This window comes from Ovis canadensis, chromosome 20 (genome assembly GCF_042477335.2).
Source record: "Ovis canadensis isolate MfBH-ARS-UI-01 breed Bighorn chromosome 20, ARS-UI_OviCan_v2, whole genome shotgun sequence".
Lineage (NCBI taxonomy): Eukaryota > Metazoa > Chordata > Mammalia > Artiodactyla > Bovidae > Ovis > Ovis canadensis.
Genome location: NC_091264.1, coordinates 39,873,571 through 39,891,431, shown reverse-complemented (window position 1 = coordinate 39,891,431; position 17,861 = coordinate 39,873,571). Strand labels below are relative to the sequence as shown.

General features: G+C 44.9%; 1 protein-coding gene across 2 annotated transcripts; it reads left to right on the top strand.

Annotated features, from left to right (window-relative positions):
- The first annotated feature begins 6,432 nt into the window (after positions 1 to 6,432).
- On the top strand, positions 6,433 to 16,789 carry LOC138425231 (glutathione S-transferase A1-like). 2 transcript variants are annotated; one of them, XM_069562850.1, is made up of 6 exons: positions 6,433 to 6,531; positions 11,434 to 11,485; positions 12,271 to 12,403; positions 14,036 to 14,177; positions 15,436 to 15,567; positions 16,633 to 16,789. In XM_069562850.1, the coding sequence occupies exons 1-6, from the start codon at positions 6,445 to 6,447 to the stop codon at positions 16,753 to 16,755; spliced, it is 669 nt and encodes a 222-aa protein (XP_069418951.1). In that variant the 5' UTR covers positions 6,433 to 6,444; the 3' UTR covers positions 16,756 to 16,789. The 2 variants fall into 2 exon arrangements, with proteins under 2 accessions (XP_069418951.1, XP_069418950.1); XM_069562849.1 differs by lacking the exons at positions 6,433 to 6,531; positions 16,633 to 16,789 and having other exon boundaries at positions 11,347 to 11,538; positions 15,436 to 16,160.
- Positions 16,790 to 17,861: the final 1,072 nt, after the last annotated feature.

Sequence of the window (17,861 nt, the reverse complement as noted above, 5' to 3'; positions counted from 1 at the left end):
AAGATTAATACTCTCACTTTCCCTTTCACTCTGTACTTGTAGAAAGAACACAGGCTGTGGGAGAGGTTCCTTCCTCATGTCGTGACCGTCCGGAAAGTAGACTAGAAGATAAACGTGGCTACAGCAGAATTAAATCTGGTGGACAGAGGAGCCTAGTAGGCTACAGGGGTCACAAAGAGTCGGAGACGACTGAGCGACTTCACTTCACTTCACAAAATACCTTATCCTGGAAGCTTACAAGGCAGCTGCATCAATCATAGATGTTTCCGACTAAATATCCAATAAATGTGCCTGTTAAAATAACAGGGCTGTAGCATGAATTGAGAAAGCAGCGACGACATATATACGCCATCACATGTAAAATGGGTAAGAGTGGGAAGCTGCTACACAGGGAGCCCAGCCTGGCGCTCTGTGACCACCTAAGGGGGTGGGATGGGGGTGGGGAGGGAGGCTCAAGAGGGAGAGGAGATATATATATATATATATATATATATATATATATCAGTTCAGTTCAGTCGCTCAGTCATGTCCGACTCTTTGCGACCCCATAAATCGCAGCACACCAGACCTCCCTGTCCATCACCATCTCCCGGAGTTCACTCAGACTCGCGTCCATCGAGTCAGTGATGCCATCCAGCCATCTCATCCTCTGTCGTCCCCTTCTCCTCCTGCCCCCAATCCCTCCCAGCATCCGAGTCTTTTCCAATGAGTCAACTCTTCACATGAGGTGGCCAAAGGACTGGAGTTTCAGTTTTAGCATCATCCCTTCCAAAGAAATCCCAGGGCTGATCTCCTTCAGAATGGACTGGTTGGATCTCCTTGCAGTCCAAGGGACTCTCAAGAGTCTTCTCCAACACCACTGTTCAAAAGCATCAATTCTTCGGCGCTCAGCCTTCTTCACAGTTCAACTCTCACATCCATACATGACCACAGGAAAAACCATAGCCTTAACTAGACAGACCTTAGTCGGCAAAGTAATGTCTCTGCTTTTGAATATGCTATCCAGGTTGCTCATAACTTTTCTTCCAAGGAGTAAGCATCTTTTAATTTCATGGCTGCAGTCACCATCTGCAGTGATTTTGGAGCCCCAAAAAATAAAGCCTGACACTGTTTCCACTGTTTTCCCATCTATTTCCCATGAAGTGATGGGACCGGATGCCATGATCTTAGTTTTCTGAATGTTGAGCTTTAAGCCAACTTTTTCACTCTCCTCTTTCACTTTCATCAAGAGGCTTTTGAGTTCCTCTTCACTTTCTGCCATAAGGATGGTGTCATCTGCATATCTGAGGTTATTGATATTTCTCCCAGCAATCTTGATTCCAGCTTGTGTTTCTTCCAGTCCAGCGTTTCTCATGATGTACTCTGCATAGAAGTTAAATAAGCAGGGTGACTATATATATATATATATATATATATATATAATTGTGACTGATTCCAGTTATTATACAGCAAAAATCAACACAATATTGTGAAGCAATTATCTTCCAATTAAAAATTTTTTATATTAAATTTAAAAAGACCGCAGGATTGATGGAAAAAGCTGGATAGAGTGCAGACTGAGGAGTAATGAACCATCAGACGCACATGGGAGGCAGCCCCACCACCCCCAACATCAGAGACACCTCTGGTCTCTCCCCAATTATGTGGCACCCTTCCATCTAGTTTTAACAACCAACAATGCCCTCAGACATTGCCAAATGTCCTCTGGGCTGGGGGAGCAAAATCAGCCCCAGTTAAGAATCACTGGTTCATATGACTTTTCAGACTCTTAAACACAGGAAGTCTGGATGTGAAAACTAGATAATATGGGAGCAGAGAATTAGCTTCCAAGAGTAAAGAAATTCACCTGACTGGAAGGTACAAGTCATTCAAATCAGAATGCAGAGCAAACAATGCTCTGTTAACAGTATTACTATTGGGGGTAAATCAAAAGGCTGAGGCAGGAGAGGTTCAGTGAGATCCTGTGAAGGTCCTAGAGTTGCTCAGGGCATGGCAATTCACAGGGGAAATAAGGTACCTAAGTCTGAAAAGAGAAGATACTGAGACTGGGTAGAGAAGAAGTGTTGTAGCCATGCATTCAGGAAAAGGACTCACTCAGAAGGACAATGCAGATAGTGGAGTGCCGTTTATTACACTGGCAGGCCCAAGGCAGATCTGCTCTTAGCCAAGGACCCCGGGCAGTATTTGTGAAAACTTTATATACCCTAAGCGTATGTGTCTAAACCCACCTCCCCAATTTCCCTGAAACTAATCTGAACAAAGGAAAAAGAAAAATACAATCATAGTCAACCCGAGATTCATACGCCTTAAACCTAGGTAGTTAACAGTGGACAATTATCAATAGGCTTGTGGTCATTCCCCAATAAACATAATAGAATGTATGATGCTATTTGGTTACACAGATATAGGTGATGGAGAGCCCCGGGGCTCTTCCTTCTGGGGGCCTGGTTTTCCAGTTGGTATGTCGTGTTCATAGATACTGGGCTCAAAGTCCACAGTCTGGCCCAAGATGGAGTCCTGCTTTCAAGATAGAGCCTGTTCTGTTTTCTCCTTCAGAAGTACTGTGCAAGATGCTACAGAGAGCAACGTTTCGATGGGGATGAGGTTTGACCCCATGAGAGTCACTGGCTTGGAGGCTGAGATGCTATGACGCTGGGGCCAACTGGGGCAGGCGGGCAGCACCCTCTGCTTTCTCAGCCTGCAGCCTCTGCCCTTGTTCTCACTTGCTTCGCTGAGAGAATCACAGTCCTTGGCGTCGAACCAATTCAAGTGAAGTCATTGCAGGGCTCTTTGTGTGCTGTCAGTTGTCAACAAACCTGTTTTTCAGACTAGATTTCAACCCCTCCAGGGCAGGGACCACATCAGATTCCTCTTGCGTTCCCCACCAGCCATCATTTCTTAGTGCAGCCAGCTGCTCAATGAGTGTTAGTTGAGGAGGTTTGAAGGAAACTTGTTGAGAAGGAAATCCATGGACAGGTCAACCAGAAAGAAGATGCTGAAGAAAGATCAGTGAAGGGACAGGAGGGTGGAGAGAAGGGTACTGAGTGGGAGCCCCTGCACTCCTGCTATAGAAAGGGGTGGGCTTCCCATTGCCATGGCTGGAACCCATTCAAAGGGCCTGGCTAGGGGGGCAGAAGATTCCAGAGAGTCCAGATCAGGGAGTGAGTGGGAGGGGAAAGGCCTGGGGGATCGGCAGGTGGGGTGCATGTTTCAGGGGCAGAACCAGGGATCTACTTCAGTCTTGGGATTTCAAAAGGCTGTGCCAGACCTCGCTGAACCTTAGCCAAAATCTTCCTGTAATCCAGGTTAACTAGTCAGTGAGCATCACTGATCTTTCACACAAGACAAATAAAAAGAGAACCAGTATATCAAGTAGTTGACAGAATCTGGATATATATAAAATCCTGTTCCTACTAGAGCTATAGGGGCTGAATCGCCTTAGCACAGCAGAGCATAGCATGAGAGCTGGAAGTTAAGAGGGAGATAGCAGATAGACAGACACACAGACAGAAGCCTCACGTGCTCCCCAGTGTGCTCACTCACCCATCTCCCAGGAACTGGGAGCAGGACGGAAGCTGGATTTGCTGCTCCCTGTTATGAAGTTTTTATGCCTTATCTAACTGAATTTCCTCAACAGCCCTCACTAGTAGACATAGCTGTATTTCAAAAGAGAACACTGAGGTACAGAGATTAAACAACTCGCCTGGGTTTATTTATCTTTTAAGGAAAGGAGTTGGGCTTTGTCTCTAAGCCTCCTTTCTCTCTGCTAAGAAACACTGTTATTAGGAGCCCCCTCCCATCTACTCCCTGAGATACAGCTCCTTTAGTTCACACTGGAATTATCCCAAGACCCATTCTTTTTCACAGAATATAAGACTACCTCCTTATGAAGTTCAAATATAGTTATACTAGTGCTCAGGATACTCACAGTAAGTTTTTAAGGTCTGGGGTAAAGTAAGTTATGTTTTTATCCATTTTTAACTCATATCAAGCCCCTAAGAATCAGCTAACAGAATTAATGTTTCGTTCTCTTCTATTTAACTATTAATTGACTAACGGATTCTGAATAGGGAACAAACTAATATTGAGGGTCTCAGAGACCAGCAGAGAGGGGGCGTAAGCATTACATGGTTGGGGGGGAGCCCCAGACCAAAAGTCAGAAGATGTCTTCAAAGGACCCCAGTGCTCACAAAACGAGTGAGCTAGGAGAGCAGCTTCAGCTCTTTGAACTCGAGTTTCCTCCTCCTGACAATAAGATACTAGAAGCCGTTTCCGGGGTTGTCCTGAGGGTAGACACACTTGCTAGATATTGAGTGTGAATTGGGAACACACGTGTGTGACGAATGGCAAGTTACTGAACCTCTCTAGTTCTCGTTTTCTGGGGGCCAGAAAGTTTATATCACTTTTGCCCCAGCCTTCAAAAGGTGAAGAAAGTTACTTATAAGAAAGATGAGATAAAATATTATGCAAGTTAAAACTTCACTTCCCTTTGTAACATGATCCTTGGTCACCGGATAAGGGAGCTTAGTGTAAGGGGACCTGTGATCTCCACTTCACAGGGACACCCTTCTCAGAATTCTGCTGAATCACAGGTCCTTCATTCCCCATGATAAGAAAAGTATGATATACACAGTCTCCAACTTGAAGACTGATGAGTTAAGTATGTTTCCAAGGGATCTTTTACTTTCTAAAAGTTAGAGCACTGATTCTTACATTAAAAATATGAATATTGAAATAAAAAATAAATAAACCAAAACTAAATAAAATTTTTAAAATGTGCATATTGAAAACATTTTGTTATCTAAAATTCAAGTTATTCATACTTTATCAGCTAAAGAGAAGTATATTTTTGTCCTGAACAGTCAACAAAATGTTGCAAAAAGATCTTAATGCTTTCAAACAGAGCTGGGATTTGGATAGAAAGTGCAGCTGTTTCCTCCTATATTCTGGCTTTGGGATTCCTGCTTTTACTAAATCCTGTATGTTTCCATTCACTTCCATGAGAGAACAATTGGGTTGGTCATAATGTTTGCTTGAGTTTTCCTATAACAGCTTACAGGAAACCCCAAAGGAACTTTTTGGCCAACCCAATAATTTCTGTCCATTGTTGGAAACTTTGAGTTTCATTCTCTGGTTCCCTGCCATGTCCACTCCACACACAGGCTGCTGTAGACCAGGGGCTTTCAGACTTCACTGACCTGACAAGACCCAAGTACCTCTAACCACTGCAATGCTCAAATGAGTGTGCCCACGTGCTTTCTTCCACCTGAACCTGCAACAAACACATAACTGAAACTGATAACTCACGAAACGATGCTTTCTCTTAAAAACTGGAAAATTTCACAGTCCACTGAAGGATTGTCATGCCTATTTTGAAAAATGTTAATATGAAAAATGAAGCCAAGACTTGGGTTCATACAGAAATGGGTTTGAATCCCAGGTCTGCCACCAACTTTGTGCAAGTTACCCTAGAAATTTTGGTATCCCCAACTTCAAAATGAGAGCAATGGCAAACTTCATAGCAGGTGATTCTTGTAGGGTTAAATGAAGACAAGTTTGTGAGAATGGGCAGTGCATGACAGACATAGAACAAATGTCAATTCTACCCTAGACTGTACAGTTAATGCAGTAACATCCCTTTCTCTAGACATAAGACGCACCGAGAGAGGTAGAATGTACAATTCCAAGAAAATGGAAGGATTTGGCATCCTGTGTAGGTGGAAAGAATCAGGATCTTCTGAGCAACAGTAAAGCAAATATGAGTCCTAATTTCAGCTTTTGAACAAATGCAGCATACTAGGATAGGAGCTGAACACGGACTCTGTCTCCCCTTCCTCCTCCTCCTGTCTGTGAAGTCCTCTGGCTCTAAGTTCCCTCCTTCCCAGGCTCCCAGGACCTGCACATGTGTGGGTTCCCACCCTGCCCTGGTTTTAATCCATGGTGTGGATTCCCATGAATGTTATTTAAGCTCTGAGGTCCATTTCATCAACTGAAAAATGGAGATACTAACTATTCCATGGGATTCTTGTGAGGATTAAAAATATAATGCATTCAAAGTGGTCAGCATTGGGGCAGGACTACTGGGAATTTTGCAATAAATACTAGTTCTCTAATCCTTCCCCTCCCCGACACCAACCCATGCATCCATACCCCAGACTCACCTCTTAGCCTGCCAAGAAAACAGATTTTACCCAGTGGAGGCTGGACAATGGTTTGGTGGAATTTCCTACAGCTGGCTATTGGGAGTGGGAATTTGGGCTAAGGAAGACATTCCAGGGACTCTTCCAATTGTCATGAGGAAGGCCAATTCTTCAGCATTGTTGGTACTGCTCAGCCATGTATCATAATGGCGTTAGCTTTATGTTTTTATTCTTTGTTCATTTCTTCATTCATTGGTTCACTTGTTGGTTCATTAAGGGTTATAGGAACTAGGAGACTGCCGTCATGGCAGGGAAGCCCATTTTTCATTATCTCAACGGACGCGGCAGAATGGAGTGCGTTCGGTGGCTCCTGGCTGCAGCTGGAGTGGAGGTAGGTTTCATCTCCAGTTGGATCTAAACTGACCATGCATGCCTAGTCTCTCGGAGAAGGAAATAGCAACCCACTCCAGTACTCTCGCCTGGAAAATCCCATGGACTGAGGAGCCTGGTGGGCTACAGTCCATGAGGTTGCAAAGAGTTGGACACAACCGAGCAACTTCACTTCACTCACTTCATACTTTATCACTGGAGAAGGAAATGTCAACCCACTCCAGTGTTCTTGCTTGGAGAATCCCATGGACAGAGGAGCTTGGCGGGCCATGGTTCATGGGGTCGCAGAGAGTTGGACACAACTGAAATGACTAAGCATGCCTAGTCTCTCAGTCGTGTCCAATTCTTTGCAATCCTATAGGCCATAGCCTGCCAGGCTCCCCTGTCCATGGGATTCCAGGCAAGAACACTGGAGGGGGTTGCCATTTCCTACTCCAGGAAAATTGACTGTATCAAACTATTTTCTCACAGAGGAAATTTTCCTTATTAAATGATCTGCTAAGAATTTTACATTAAAAACATTTATTAGGTAAACAGATTTTTATTGAAATGTCTTCTTCTCAAGGACAATAAACAATAAAAATATCTTACACTGTTGGTGGGAATGCAAACTAGTACAGCCACTATGGAGAACAGTGTGGAGATTCCTTAAAAAACTGCAAATAGAACTGCCTTATGACCCAGCAATCCCACTGCTGGGCATACACACTGAGGAAACCAGAATTGAAAGAGACATGTGTACCCCAATGTTCATCGCAGCACTGTTTATAATAGCCAGGACAGGGAAGCAACCTAGATGTCCATCAGCAGATGAATGGATAAGAAAGCTGTAGTACATATACACAATGGAGTATCACTCAGCCATTAAAAAGAATACATTTGAATCAGTTCTAATGAGGTGGATGAAACTGGAGCCGATTATACAGAGTGAAGTAAGCCAGAAAGAAAAACACCAATACAGTATACTAACGCATATATATGGAATTTAGAAAGATGGTAATGATGACCCTGTATGCGAGACAGCAAAAGAGACACAGATGTATAGAACAGACTTTTAGACTCTGTGGGAGAGGGAGAGGGTGGGATGATTTGGGAGAATGGCATTGAAACATATATACTATCATGTAAGAAACGAATCGCCAGTCTATGTTTGATACAGGATACAGGATGCTTGGGGCTGGTGCACTGGGATGACCCAGAGAGATGATATGAGGAGGGTGGTGGGAGGGGGCTTCAGGATTTAGAACTCATGTACACCCGTGGCAGATTCATGTCAATGTATGGCAAAACCAATACAGTATTCTAAAGTTAAAAAATAATAATAATTTAAAAATAAAATTAAAATAAATAAATAAATAAATTTGTTTGTTTATTTGTTTTTGGCTGTGAGGCTTGCAGGATTTTAATTCTCTGACCAGAGATCAAAAGCAGGCCCACAACAGTGAAAGAAAGCCCATGCCTTAACCACTGAATTGTCAGAAAATTTCCTGAATTTTGATTTTTAGAACTGGAAATTATTTATTACATTCATGTAACAATTAGAAACATGAATATTAAATATCAATTGATAGTAATTATTGTTAATATGTCATTTTAATATATTGTGGTTAGTTTTAAAATAAGTTTAATGATCTAGTAATATACCATGAAATATTTAAAGATGAAATGCATAACATCTGGGATTTGTTTCAAATTATTACCAGGGACCGGGGGTAGGTATATGGATGACTTGCGATTGGGTTGTGCTGATAATTATTGAAGCTGGTTGATGGTTACAAGGAGAATCATTGTATCTTTTATTTTGTGCATGCCACAAATTTCCATAGGAAAAGGAAAAATATACATATTAGAAAAGAAAAGTAATTAAAGTTAAAACATAAATCAGAAATATAGAGCAGTGCTGATTGTAACAAACTGCCTGTTGGATTTAATGCATTCACTCGGCAATGAATTTGTTGGGCACCTTGAAGAACCAGAGATCGAATTCCCAACATCTGCTGGATCATTGAGAGAGCAAGAGAGTTCCAGAAAAACATCTATTTCTGCCTTATTGACTATGCCAAAGCCTTTGACTGTATGAATCACAATAAACTGTGGAAAATTCTTCAAGAGATGGGAATACCAGATCACGACCTGCCTCTTGAGAAATCTGTATGCAGGTCAGGAAGCAGCAGTTAGAAGTGGACAACAGGCTGGTTCCAAATAGGAAAAGGAGTACATCAAGGTTGTATATTGTCACCCTGCTTATTTAACTTATATGCAGAGTACATCATGAGAAACACTGGGCTGGAAGAAGCACAAGCTGGAATCAAGATTGCCAGGAGAAATATCAATCACCTCAGATATGCAGATGACACCACCCTTACAACAGAAAGTGAAGAGGAACTAAAGATCATCTTGATGAAAGTGAAAGAGGAGAATGAAAAAGTTGGCTTAAAGCTCAACATTCAGAAAACAAAGATCATGGCATCTGGTCCCATCACTTCATGGCAAATAGATGGGGAAACAATGGACACAGTGGCTGACTTTATTTTTCTGGGCTCCAAAATCACTGCAGATGGTGATTGCAGCCATGAAATTGAAAGATGCTTACTCCTTGGAAGGAAAGCTATGACCAACCTAGACAGCATATTAAAAAGCAGAGACATTATTTTGCCAACAAAGGTCCGTCTAGTCAAGGCTAAGGTTTTTCCAGTGGTCATGTATGGATGTGAGAGTTGGACTGTGAAGAAGGCTGAGCACCGAAGAATTGATGGTTTTGAACTGTGGTGTTGGAGAAGACTCTTGAGAGTCCCTTGGACTGCAAGGAGATCCAACCAGTCCATCCTAAAGGAGATCAGTCTTGGGTGTTCACTGGAAGGACTGATATTCAAGCTGAAACTCCAATACTTTGGCCACCTGATGCGAAGTGCTGACTCATTAGAAAAGACCCGGATGCTGGGAAAGATTGAGGGCAGGAGGAGAAGGGGACGACAGAGGATGAGATGGTTGAATGGCATCACTGACTCAATCGACATAAGTCTGGGTGAACTCCAGGAGTTGGTGATGGACAGGGAGGCCTGGCGTGCTGCGGTTCATGGGGTTGCAAAGAGCTGGACACGACTGAGTGACGAACTGAAGTGCCAGGTTTCGTACCAGGTCCTGGAGATACAGGAATGGTCAAGATAGACACAGTCCCTACCCTCAGGCCGCTTATGCTCTAGTGAGGATGCAGACACGTAAATGGGTGATTAAAAGAGGACTGGGAGCACCTAGGAGGACACCGAAAACCTGAGTGTAAAAACGCTGTATTCTCAGTAGTAAACGGATAGGTTTCCTTGGGACTCTGTTGAGTGCTGCCCTCTAGAGGTGTCACTCAGAAAAGCACTTCTCAGCCCAGGTCAGAGGGAGCCAGCAACTCTGTGAGGGTTTCCTGGGGAGGGAGTCGTGGACAAAATTCAGAGATCTAGTCCCTTAGTGGAGACCACGGAGAAGGCAATGGCAACCCACTCCAGTACTCTTGCCTGGAATATCCCATGGACGGAGGAGCCTGGTAGGCTGCAGTCCATGGGGTCGCTAAGAGTCGGACATGACTGAGCGACTTCACTTTCACGCATTGGAGAAGGAAATGGCAACCCACTCCAGTGTTCTTGCCTGGAGAATCCTAGGGACGGGGGAGCCTGGTGGGCTGCAGTCTATGGGGTCACACAGAGTCGGACACGACTGAAGCGACTTAGCAGCAGCAGCAGCCGCAGCGGAGACCAGTAAAGGAGGACTTCAGGTGAGATGGCGTCCTGCAAAGGGAACCTCTAGTGTGTTCCCTTAGCTTCCTAAAAACATGTTTACCTAAGCCTCATATTATACTTTCTCAATTGCTTCAGGAATGCAGGGCAATTTAGCTTGGTCCGTTTTCAAGTATGTAAATCAACAAGTACACAGAAAATTCCAACACTGCCATTCTAGGTTGTTAAATCTATAAATCAACAACCAACATTTTTCCCTGCGGTTCAGCCTTGGGGTTCAAGGATGTGTTCAGAGTCCCTGGGCGGGATGAGTTCAGCACAGGACGGTGAAGAAGGGGCAGACGATGAGAGCATCCAGGCTTCCTCTTGTCCAGCCCAGCCTGAAGGAGGAGGGTGTGGGGCTCGACTGACCAAAGAACGTTGGAATTCTGGGTTCTCTGGGCCCAGAGCCTGATCCTCACAACCCCATTCATCTCCATCAGTTTCACAAGAAACAGCTGACCAGCCAGCCCCTTCTCACAATGACTACCCATCTGTCACCTCTCAGGGTTGTCTTGAACTGGGTGCTTTATAAATTGTTGCCCACACACTCACTATCTGTATGGTCTCACCCTATGGGATCATGTCAATCCATAATAAACTAGTCCACTGAGTCAGTTAGAAATCCCCAATTCTCAAACTTTTCACCATCAAGACACAAGTTTAAAATAAAAAATTGAAAGGAGGGAGGTAATATACAGCAGAGGACCCTGGTGGCAGCCTCTTGGGGGTCAATGGCTCCATGGATACACCATACTCGGGGACACCCCAAAATCCTATCCTGATCTCACAGGGAGAGAAAGGCTTTCCAGGTACATTAAAACTCCATAACTAGAACTTCCCAGTCCCTTCCCTCCAGTGATATTCCCCTCCCCCCATATCATTACCTAATCACTGACAGAGGTGGGGACAGGGTAGAGGTGAATTAACCTGCAAAATAGGCAGTTAGTTGCTGCAACCCACGCTTTTATCTTGGTGGCTCTAATCTAAATCTCCAAATGGCCTTGATCACTGTCCTCTGTGCACCGGCCAAACTTGGAAATCCTACAGTGTCCATAGTGGGCACCAGACACAGGCCATGCAAGTTCAGCAATGCTATGGAATAAAGTAACAAAAACTTATCGCTTCTTTCTGCTTTTCAGTTTGAAGAGAAATTTATAGAAAAACCAGAAGACTTGGATAAGTTAAAAAATGGTAAGCCCAGGAACTAAATTCCTCTGATGGGAGTATCCAGTAGAAGTCTTAAGGTGAGGTTTCAACACCACCAATGTCATATGTGTGCATGGTGGGAGTGGGGTTAATAAAGAGGGAGAAATATGGTTAAAAGTAAAAGGCTGAGCTCCCTGAAAAGGTCTTGCAACTCACTTGGAACTAGGAAGGGCCGGAACTCAAGTGTTTGTTAAAGGAGCCAGTCCCAATGCCTGTGAACGCTCTCTCTGTGCTCTCTCTGCCTTTCTGCATCGTGAGTGACTGTATCTGTTAGGATCATACAGCACTCACACCTAAGGTCAGGAAAAGGTGTTCATCTGAGAAAAGAAAGGAGAAACAGGTCCAGAAGTTGCTGTGAGTCCAGGTTTGGGAAAGTAACATCCTAGCAATAATGTAGACTCAGTGAGCAGAGAAAGGGCAAACTCTCTCAAAACACGTCTCATGTGTTCTGAGATTTTCTCTGGAATGACCATTAAACATCAACTGGTTGGCACACTTGCTGCAGCCTCTTCCAGCTTCTTTCTAAAACATACATGAAGACAAATCAGCCCAGATTTACAAGGGATCGCCCATATGTCTGAATGGGAAATAAAAGGATAAATGAAATAATAGGATAGAAAGTAAAAGGCAAACCAAATGCCATCCTGCTTAAGCCTACCAGGTCATTTTAGTGTTTCACTTTGTATCTTCAGTTATTTCAGCAAACATTTGCTCATCTTAAAAGGGTGCAACATATCCAACATTTCACCCTTCTTTTTTACTTTCAAAAGATAGAAGTTTGATGTTCCAGCAAGTGCCAATGGTTGAAATTGATGGGATGAAGCTGGTGCAGACCAGAGCCATTCTCAACTACATGGCCACCAAATACAACCTCTACGGGAAAGACATGAAGGAGAGAGCCCTGTACGGTAGTTTTTAGTTTTTTCATCAACAACTAGTAGGAACAATTTAGGTCCTTCCCTACTGAGCAGATCAAGGCAAGGCATCATGACCAACAGGATGGTATAAGCCTTGTGGGGCATCACTGAGTCCAGTACAGCAAACACCTATGAGTATGAGGGAAGAATAAATAAACTTGAAGTGAAATCAACCGCCTATGGAAGAGGACACCATCCATGGATATAGCACAGTGACATGGCTGGTCTGTGAAGTGAAGAGGATGGTAGAACCAAGACTCCAGGGGTTCAGGCTTGTTTGAACTGGACACCCACCAACAGCCAGAGACAAGGGACAAAGCATCTGAGTGTCTAGAAGATAAAGCTTAGAAAGGGAAGGATCTAAAGAAGTTGGTTCTTGAATTCCAAAAATTCTAAGAATGATGACCAGGAACCCATTAGCCCTTTACATGGACTGGCCACTAGACAAGGGTTAGCAGAGGTTGAGCTCAATATGGTAAGGTTACATCAAGCATTTCGATATAGTTTTAGTCGGCCAGATTTTTCAGTACAACTATATCCTGGGGGTAAGGGATATTCTCTCAGTTGTGATGGGACTACACGATTGAAATTAAAATCATGTGAGGAACCTCCCAGGTGGCTCTAACAGTAAAGAACTTGCTTGCAACACAGGAGACATAAGAGATGTGGGTGTGATCCCTGGGTCAGGAAGACCCACTGGAGGAGGGCAGGCAACCACCTCCAGTATTCTTGCCTGGAGAATCCCATAGACAGAGGATCCTGGTGGGCTATAATCCACAGAGTCACAAAGAATCAGACATGACTTAGCACTCAAGGAACTATTGCACTTACTCTAAAAGTTAAACATAGAGTTACCATATGACTCAGCAATTCCTTTCAAGAGGATTAAAAATATCCCACACTAAAATTTATGCTCAGAAGTTCATAGCAGTGTTGTTCATAATCAATAATTAGAAACAAAGATGTCCATTAACTGATGAATGAGAAAACAGAAGCTGGTACATCCGTACAGTGGGATATTATTCAGCCATGGAAAAGGAATGAAAGGTACAGTCTTGAGAAATTAAAAAAAAACAGAGTCTGGCAATAGTATGTGGAGAGTGTTATGGAACCAGGTTCTATGGGAAATAACTGGAGGAAGTGCTGGTACTGGGACTCTAAATGGACCTGGTGTTCTAACAGGATGAGAGAGGAAGAGGGATGTGACTGGGACTGAGGTGCCAGGACTCTGTCTGGACATGACTGAGGTGGTACTAACACATCACACCAACCATGCTCAGACCATGGCACAGCAGAGATGGCACACCCAGGTGTTCTCCCATGGTTACCTGTGCCGATTCCACCCGACTCTCTCATGCCTGTGACTATGGACGGGTCACTGATGTGCTCTGTCCCTATATTTGGTCATGTGTACAACAAAAATATTATACATATGTTTACCTTGATGGCTTGTTCTAAAATGGAATGCTAAAATTAATTGTAAGAAACCAAGGTAAATGGCTGGCATAGAAAAATGCACGAACGGAGGATTACTTTGCTACCTCTCAAGGTCTCATTCTTACCCATTCCGAAATCTAAGGCAGAGACATTTGACAATTCGGTTACTTTATCTTTTCAGGATTGATATGTATTCAGAGGGTGTGGCAGATTTGGGTGAAATGATCATGCATTTGCCACTGTGCCCACCTGCTGAAAAAGACGCCAAGCTGACCCTAATCCGAGAAAAGACAACAAACCGTTATCTCCCTGCATTTGAAAATGTAAGTGGACTTTTCAGCATTTTTGGCAGTGAGGTCAGAGGACAAAGAAAAATAGTGCCTGGCTTGGCCAGGGGCATTAACCTTCACCTCTGTGAGCCTTTCTAAATACTAATGTAGTACTCTGAGTCTCAGGGCACTTTATAAAAATTGAATGTGTAGAAGAATTGCACTAGTTTTACCCAAGTTATAATTTTTCAGCCAAATTTCTATTTACTCAAACCCAATCTGGAATTCTCTGCTCAATGAATTTCATGGTTATACTTAGAGCATGGGCTATGGAAGCTCTGAGAGCCACACTGGAGCCTGGAGTAAATGGATCCTCAGAACACGGTGCAGGGGCCTTGATTCAAGAAGAGCATGATGTCAGCAATACATCAGAAAATATTCTGGGGATGCCATCCAACCATTTCATCTTCTGTCATCCCCTTCTCCTCCCACCTCAGTCTTTCCCAGAATCAGGGTCTTTTCCAGTGAGTCAGTTCTTCACATCAGGTGGCCAAAGTATTGGAGTTTCAGCTTTAGCATCAGTCCTTCCAGTGAATATTCAGGACTGATTTCCTTTAGGAGGGACTGGTTGGATCTTCTTGCAGTCCAATGGACTCTCAAGAGTCTTCTCCAGCACCACAGTTGAAAAGCATCAATTCCTTGGTGCTCAGATTTCTTTATAGTCCAACTCTCACATCCACACATAACCACTGGGAAAACCATAGCCTTGACTAGACCTTTTGTTGACAAAGTAATGATCAAAACTACAAGAAATCATGCTTAACTAAAATGATGAACCAAAAAGAATAAAAAGATTATAAGACCAGGCAATGAGGAGAGGAGAACAGATGAGAAGGAATACAGAGTCTGCATGAGTTTGCTCAGGCTGGTAGAAGGCTGTCATGAAGATGGAGACACTGCCCAAGGATGAGGGAGAGGACAGAGAGAGATGGATGAAGGGTCACGTTGCGGAGTTCACAAAAACACGGTGCAGACGGTGCTAAGGCCTTGGCCCCGTGGAAGAAGAAGTAAGGCAGCCACAGCGAGGAGGGGACAGGAAAAGGAAATGGTGGTCTGCCTTCCACTGGGGATGAGGAGGGAACAGCAAGAACCTGCCTGGCCCGTCTCTGAGTTGGAGGGAGCAGAAAGTCTGAGGTTCCCACCCGCCCAGCGAGGGGCAGAGGGGGACGTGGGGCTGGGTGAGGGGCAGGGGAGGGGCAGGGGTCCAGCCTGCCAGGACCTGTGTCCCTGATCTGTCCCCTCCATTCCCCAGGTGCTGAAGAGCCACGGACAAGACTACCTGGTGGGCAACAAGCTGAGCAGGGCTGACATCCACTTGGTTGAACTTCTCTACTATGTGGAAGAGCTGGACCCTAGCCTTTTGGCCAACTTCCCTCTGCTGAAGGTGAGCTCTCCCACGGCCCTGGGGGCCAGACACACCCCCACTCGGCATCTGCTCTCTGGACCCTGGGACTGGGGTGCTAGGGTCCCCATCCCTGTCCAGACCTTGCTGCCCCCCGGTTTCCTCAGTTCACTCCAAGGCCCTGGTCTGGAGAGTGGAAAGAATCTGTCAAGCCAAGGACATCGGAGGTGGACTCTGCCCCACAGAAAACGCCCTGCCTTTTACCAGGAGACAGACCCAGGGCTGGATCTCTCTTGGCCCCTCTTCCACTTCAGCCTCTGTCCTCATTTCCTCTTCTCTCCCCTCTGTCCCACGTGTGTCCCTCTTTTCCTGAGTCTGCCTGAGTGGGTTTCCCACCATCTCACTTCTTCCCCTCAGTTCCTGATCCTTCTCTCACACGTTGATTTCTCTCTCCCCATTTCTCTCTCTGAGGGCAGATTGCCTCCGACTGACCTCGCACACGACCTTTCATGTTTTCTGTCTTCGGTTCCAGCTCCGTGTCCTAGCTCTTCTTGTCTTGACATCTGGAGCCTTAATCTGTGCTGATATCTGACACACTCCTCTTTGTTACACTGCACTTGAGGGTGAACCCTTCAGGATTGGTGTGTGGGAAGATCGGGAAGCCGAATGGAGTGTTACACTAAGACCTCTCTGGGGAGAACACTTCCGGGCTGTCCGCTTCCTGTCTCATGGGCCTCCTCCTGGTGCTGATGGATGGGCCTCGGCTGGCCCTTGTCTAGGAGGGTCTCAGAGTCCCTTCTGGCCTGCGCCAGTGACACGGCTGCTCTTTAGCTGCACTTTGGGCTGTGTTCTCATGCATTCAGTTCAGTCGCTCAGTTGTGTCCGACTCTTTGCAACCCCATGAACTGCTGCACGCCAGGCCTCCCTGTCCATCACCAACTCCCGGAGTTCACTCAAACTCACATCCATCGAGTTGGTAATGCCATCCAGCCTTCTCATTCTCGGTCGTCCCCTTCTCCTCCTGCCCCCAATCCCTCTCAGCATCAGAGTCTTTTCCAATGAGTCAACTCTTCGCATGAGGTGGCCGAAGTACTGTTTCAGCTTTAGCAAGCCCTAAAAACCAGAGTCAGCAATCTCCCGGCCATGAAGAAGTTTCTGCAGCCCAGCAGCCAGAGGAAGCCTCCCACGGACGAGAAAATAATAGAAGTTAGGAAGGTTTTTAGGTTTTAATAAAGCTGCCTGCCCGGGACAAATCTGAAATTTTCTAACAATGAAACAGTAAAGCTCCTATGAGCAGATTTACTTCCAATGTGTTCTTTTTCACTATGATCTCCTTCTCACCTTTATGGTTTTGAAGGAGGAAACAGACAGAAACAGGCTCCATCTTGAAAGCAGGACTCCATCTTGGGCCGGACTGTGGACTTTAAGCTATATGCCCAGTATTTTGGAAACAACATACCAACTGGAAAACCAGACCCTACGCCCCCAATGGAAGAGCCCCAGGGCTCGTATCTAGACTTTCCATCACCTAAAGGAATACACTAATTATCTGTGTAACCAAATAGAATAATAAATTCTATTATGCTTTTTGGGGTATGACCACAGGCCAATTGATAATTGTCCACCGTTAACTACCTAGGCTTAAGGCATACGAATCACGGGTTTAAGGCATATGAATCCCGGGTTAACTTTGATTGTATCTTTCTTTTCCTTTGTTCAGACTAGTTTCAGAGAATTTGGGGAGGTGGGTTTGAACATGTACACTTATGGTATATAAGGTTTTCACAAAAACTGGTCAGGGACCCTGGCTAAGACTAGACTGTACCTTGGGCCCGCTGGTGTAATAAACTGTACTTCACTATCTGCATTGTCCTTCTAAGCGAGTTTGTTTCCCGGAACATGCGGCTACATTTGGTGCATGGGCCAGGAAACTCCTCACTTTGAGGAGACAGGTCTCATTTGAGGCCATCCCGAGGCTTTGTGGCTTGAATCTCCTAGAGTGGGGAAGGCACCTCACCCCTCTGGCAGAATTCAGTTTTTCAATGCCCGATTACTTCGCTTTGGCAGGTGGTGAACGGCAGCAAGGGAACTGAGCGCTCAGGTGAGGAGGAACCCACCTGGCAGAGTGGAAGAGGGGGCCTGATCACCCTCCTGGGAGGAACTAGAAGGGGCACGGACCCATGAGGGCCTGGAATAGGCAGGAAGCAGCGATTGCTTGGTACACAGGTTGACAAACGTGTTAGGGTTTAGGAAGGAAATTTGTGAAGATCATTTAGGGGGTGGTGTCCATGCCATCTTGGGGAAAATTATTACCAAGCAATCACCAAGGGATTTTT

Coding starts and splice junctions, on each gene's coding strand:
- LOC138425231 (XM_069562849.1), top strand. CDS start 12,282: ATGTTCCAGCAAGTGCCAATGGTTGAAATTGATGGGATGAAGCTGGTG. Junction 12,404..14,035: donor GACATGAAGGAGAGAGCCCT/GTACGGTAGTTT, acceptor TTATCTTTTCAG/GATTGATATGTATTCAGAGG. Junction 14,178..15,435: donor ATCTCCCTGCATTTGAAAAT/GTAAGTGGACTT, acceptor TCCATTCCCCAG/GTGCTGAAGAGCCACGGACA.